This window comes from Nicotiana sylvestris, chromosome 2, assembly GCF_000393655.2.
Source record: "Nicotiana sylvestris chromosome 2, ASM39365v2, whole genome shotgun sequence".
Lineage (NCBI taxonomy): Eukaryota > Viridiplantae > Streptophyta > Magnoliopsida > Solanales > Solanaceae > Nicotiana > Nicotiana sylvestris.
The window spans coordinates 26784935-26789841 of NC_091058.1; the positions used below are offsets into that span (position 1 = coordinate 26784935).

Here is a 4907-nt window from a genome sequence, read left to right on the forward strand (position 1 = left end):
ACAATGAGATATACGAAATATAATCACTTCTTATGGTTGTATATTTCTTGCAAACTCTGCTAGAGTTTAAGTTGATCTAATAATGTTATTCATATTCTTCAAAATGACATAAACAAGATATATTATAGTAAACATCATTATCAAATCATAATTTTTCTTTATGTACAACAATTACATAACCATACTATCTATTACAAATAACAAAAATTAAAATATTTACATTTCTACAGATTCACCACCGATTACATGACTTGTTTCTCCTTCTGGGAGTGCAAGGTAATCAGTTACATCCAAATGCATGAAGTCTAAATTATCTTCAGAAATAAAATTTGCTTCAACATTTTTCTCTGTCTTCTTTAGGGAGACTTGATAAAGCTCAACCAGGTGCTTTGGCGTACGACAGGTACGCGACCAGTGCCCTTTTTCTCCACATCTATAGCATGCATTTTCTGCATTTGGTGCTTGCACCGCTTCATGCTTTTGTTCCTTCCTTTTCCACTGTTGGTGGTGAGGAGTGTTCTTTGGTGCATTATTATTACCATGATTAGAGTTTCTTTCCCGACCACGACCATGATCACGACTGGGGCCACGACCTTTTCCACGTTTAGCCTGGTGGAAGTTCGTCTCATTCACTTCAGGGAATGGACAAGAACTAGTAGGTCGACTTTCATGATTTTTCATTAATAGCCCATTATGTTGCTCGGCTATAAGAAGATGTGAGATAAGTTCAGAATACTTTTTAAATTCCATCTCTCGATATTGCTGCTACAGGAGCATATTCGAGGCATGAAAAATGGTGAAAGTTTTCTCCAACATATCATGATCAGTAATATTATCACCACATAACTTCAATTGGGAAATAATTCTGAACATAGCAGAATTATACTCACTGATAGATTTAAAATCTTGTAGCCTTAAATGAGTCCAATCATATCGTACCTATGGAAGAACGGCCATCTTCAGGTGGTCATATCTATCTTTCAAACTATTCCACAGTATGACTGGATCTTTAACAGTAAGATATTCCATTTTCAGGCCCTCATCAAGGTGATGTCGTAGGAATATCATTGGTTTGGCACGGTCTTGGTTTGATGCCTGATTTTTGTCTTTGATGGTGTCTGCCAGACCCATCGCATCAAGATGAATTTCAGCATCAAGCACCCAAGACATGTAGTTTTTTCCCGATATATCCAGGGCTACAAATTCAAGTTTAGAAAGACTTGACATTATCTAGGAAAAGAAAGTTCTTACCTCAGATACTTTCAAAATATTTGCTCGAGATGGCAGAGTCTCGTGCTGATAACGTGTTATAAAATAAAGACTATAAAGTAAAGACAAGTATTGAGAGAAACTGATATATTATTCGAATTTAAACTGATGTACGAAATGAACTGAAATCTCTTCTAGTTATAGAAGAAAGGAAGCTGCTGTGTAAGCTGCTACTATACCAGATATGGATAATATTCTACTGAGAGCAATGCTTATCCATAACGGAGTACTAAAAGGATAAGCTTATTATACCCGATATGGATAATCTTCTACCGGGGGTAATATTTATCCATCACTAGGTACTGAAAGGATAAGCTTATTATACCCGGTATGGATAATCTTCTACCGGGGATAATATTTATCCATAACTGGGTACTGAAAGGATAAGCTTATTATACTTGGTATGAATAATCTTCTACCGGGGTAATGTTTATCCATAACCGGGTATCAAAGTGATAAGCTTCTTCAGGAAGCTTGTTTCCAATAGAGTACTTAAATAGATAAACATATTTACGGTGCAGTCCCGTATGGATAAACTTTTTCAGGAAACTTATTTACAACGAAATACTAAATGAACATCCATAATATAATATATTTATAACAAAAGAAAAGAAATAACGGGATGAGGAAACGGTATTCTCCTAGTAAAAGAAGGAAAAAGAGAAGCCACGTGTACCAACATTTTGTCACCGCCAGTCACGCTATAAATCCTTAAGGAAAACCGACGACTGCGACTGACCCGATTGGAATTTGGATAATCCAGTTCCATCATAGATCTTCCTGCATAGGGCTTTGTTCGTTCTCTTCCCCAACTCGCAAAACCCGTCCTCCCAAATTTAGCTGAATCACATTAGGATTTAGAGAGATGCCGCAGAGACATTCGAAGAACAACAACGATCTCGCCTTCTTTACATACGATGAGAAGCGAAAGTTAGGGTACGGAACGCAGAAGGAGCGGCTGGGAAAAGACTCAATTAAGCCGTTCGATGCTTGTTGCCTTTGCTTAAAACCCTATATCGATCCTTTGTGTTGTCAGAAAGGACACGTCTTTTGCAAAGAGTGCATTCTAGAATGCCTTTTGTCCCAGAAAAAGGATATCCAAAGGTGCCTATTTCTGTAGATTTGAAAAATATAATTTTATTTGAATTGCCTTGTTTTTTTATGCTTAAGGTACGTTTTCTATGAAATATGTCTTGGTTTACCCCGACTTAAATCCTATGGCTAGCTCAGGTGATCTCATTTACTTTGTAGTATTTCTCAATTTTGTGTCCAGGTTTGTAAAATTCTGCTTGTGAATGCTATTTCAGTTAAGAGAAACTGACAATATGTGTGGTTTTTAATTGAGGAGTGATTTGTGGAGGTTGGCTTTAAGTTAAATTTTCTTAGTAGATTGGTAAGTGGAACTTTGAGATGGCTTTATAATGCTGGGAGACTAGTAGTTTGAGGAGGATACTGCAGTATATCTCAAAATTAGCAACTACAAGGGCCATAGCTAGTGCTTTCATCCATTTAACACCAAAACAGATAATATCTCATTGGTTAACAGGCTCCTCTTTTTTTGTCCTTAAAGTAGTTCTAGTTAGGATTTGCTAATTGTTTGGTGTCTGAGGTTGTAGGATAGTGCTTATGGTGCAGTGTATCTTGAAGACAATCTGTTTGATATGTTCAGTGGTGGATGTAGATAATAACGTATGGGTTCAACTAACCCAGCATATTTGACACTGAGCTTGGATATATGTGAAAACTAATTCAATAAATATTATATATTTTGAATCCATAATGTTAATGTTACAATGGGTTTGATGATAATTACATAAAGGTTGAACCCATCATGTTTACATGTGGATTATTGAATACCGACTCTGGATATGTTCGTCGATGTTGTGGTTGTTGAATTGACTTATTACATGCCATATCAATTAAGGGAATTTTGCTTTAGTTGCAAGTGTACCCATATCATTTGGACAGGGTGCTGATTTGCAAGATATATAATAGTGCATCGTTGACACAAAATATTGTTGTTTAGTTATTGATATAAACTAGAGTCTCTTGCACTTGCAAATTACAATAATTTGATGACATGGTTAGTTTTAAGAAGGGTACTTTCATTTTTCAGCAGCTTCTTTAATGCTATTCTTTACTGTTATCGTTATACTAATATGCAAGTACAGACTATGCCTCAATCCCAAGAAAATTGGAGATTCTATATGATAATGTGAATCCTCACTGTCCATGTCACTCCATTTAAGCACATTTCAGCCCAGTAGTAATATGCAAGCGAAAGAAAAGAGGATAACACTGACATTTTTCACGAGCCACCTTAATGTTTGCCGTCTATTATTTTGGTGATAATATGCTAGTCAAAATTATTTCTGGTCTCCAAGTCCAATTAATTTGTGTCCCTTAAATTGGTGGATGAAGGGAGTACTAGATAAACTAGCTAATAAAGAGGTCTTCGTACTGAATAGTGGAATACTTGTTTGGAATCCCTTTCAAGTGAACACCACAGCCTGTTCGAAGAGTTACTTGATCTTGAGTTGCAATGTTTGTTGCTAGTTGCTTCTACTAACAACACAGTTGTCCACATTCCACCTAGAAGGGATAACGTTGGCTAATACATCTGCAGATCTTTCTTCAACCTGCACTTCTCTGATGGGAAAAAGGGCAGTGAGGAGTGAAAGGGGGTGTGGGGTGGGATCATACTTGTTTGTAATCTCAGAATCATCCTTTGGAAAATTTCATTTGATAAGCTGTTACTTTGTCTTGCAGAAAGTTGGCTGCTCATACTGCTCAGCAGAAGCAAGAAAAAGAAGAAGAAGAGGAGGGGTTGATGCTGCAGAAAGCCAGGGAGCTTGAGGCTTTTGATCAACAGAATCATGGTCCAGTGCCCCAGTACAACGATAAGAACTACAACAGAGACAAGAATGGATTCCATGGGGCCAACAGCGTGAAGACCACTTCTTATGAGGAGGAAGCACTTAGAACCATGAAAGCATTTTGGCTGCCCTCTGCAACACCAGATGCACCTGCTAAAGTGGAAGCCCCATCCACAAGCACAGTTTGTCCTGAAGGGAACGAAAAACTTAAGATGAAAAACCTTTTCCCTATTCACTTTACTGAAGATACCAGTGCGCAGAAGAAAACCAAGTCTCTTGACAAGAGTTTCATATGTCCCAGTTGCAAGGTCACACTAACCAATACTTTGTCACTTGTAGCACTTAATACTTGTGGACATGTCTTCTGCAAGAAATGTGCAGAGAAATTTGTGGCCGTAGACAAGGTTTGCGTGGTCTGTGACAAACCATGTAAAGATAGAAATCTGGTGAACGTGGAAAAGGGAGGAACAGGGTTTGCTGGCCATGGAGATAATCTTGAAGCAAAAGACTTCAAACACTTGGGGAGCGGAAGCGGGTTGGGCCTGGTGAGGCCTGCCATGAAGACATAACCTGCAATGTGCCAGTTTGCGCATTAGAGTGGCTTTGTTATATTGTAGTATAATTTGGTTTACTGTCTTCTACAAGGAAAACTTAGTATTTTCTTTCGTTGTGTTTGTTCAACTACAGCTCCGCCAAAGCAACTTTGTAACTTATATCATTTCCATTTCACAAGGGTTCTATTCATTTGAAAATTGATTGAAA

The 4907-nt window shown here is 37.7% G+C and overlaps 1 protein-coding gene across 1 annotated transcript; it reads left to right on the plus strand.

Moving 5' to 3' along the window:
* The first annotated feature begins 1976 nt into the window (after positions 1–1976).
* LOC104244636 (E3 ubiquitin-protein ligase CSU1) lies at positions 1977–4907 on the plus strand. The gene is made up of 2 exons (XM_009800104.2): positions 1977–2373; positions 4039–4907. Exons 1-2 carry the CDS (start codon positions 2135–2137, stop codon positions 4712–4714), a joined length of 915 nt encoding a protein of 304 aa, XP_009798406.1. The 5' UTR covers positions 1977–2134; the 3' UTR covers positions 4715–4907.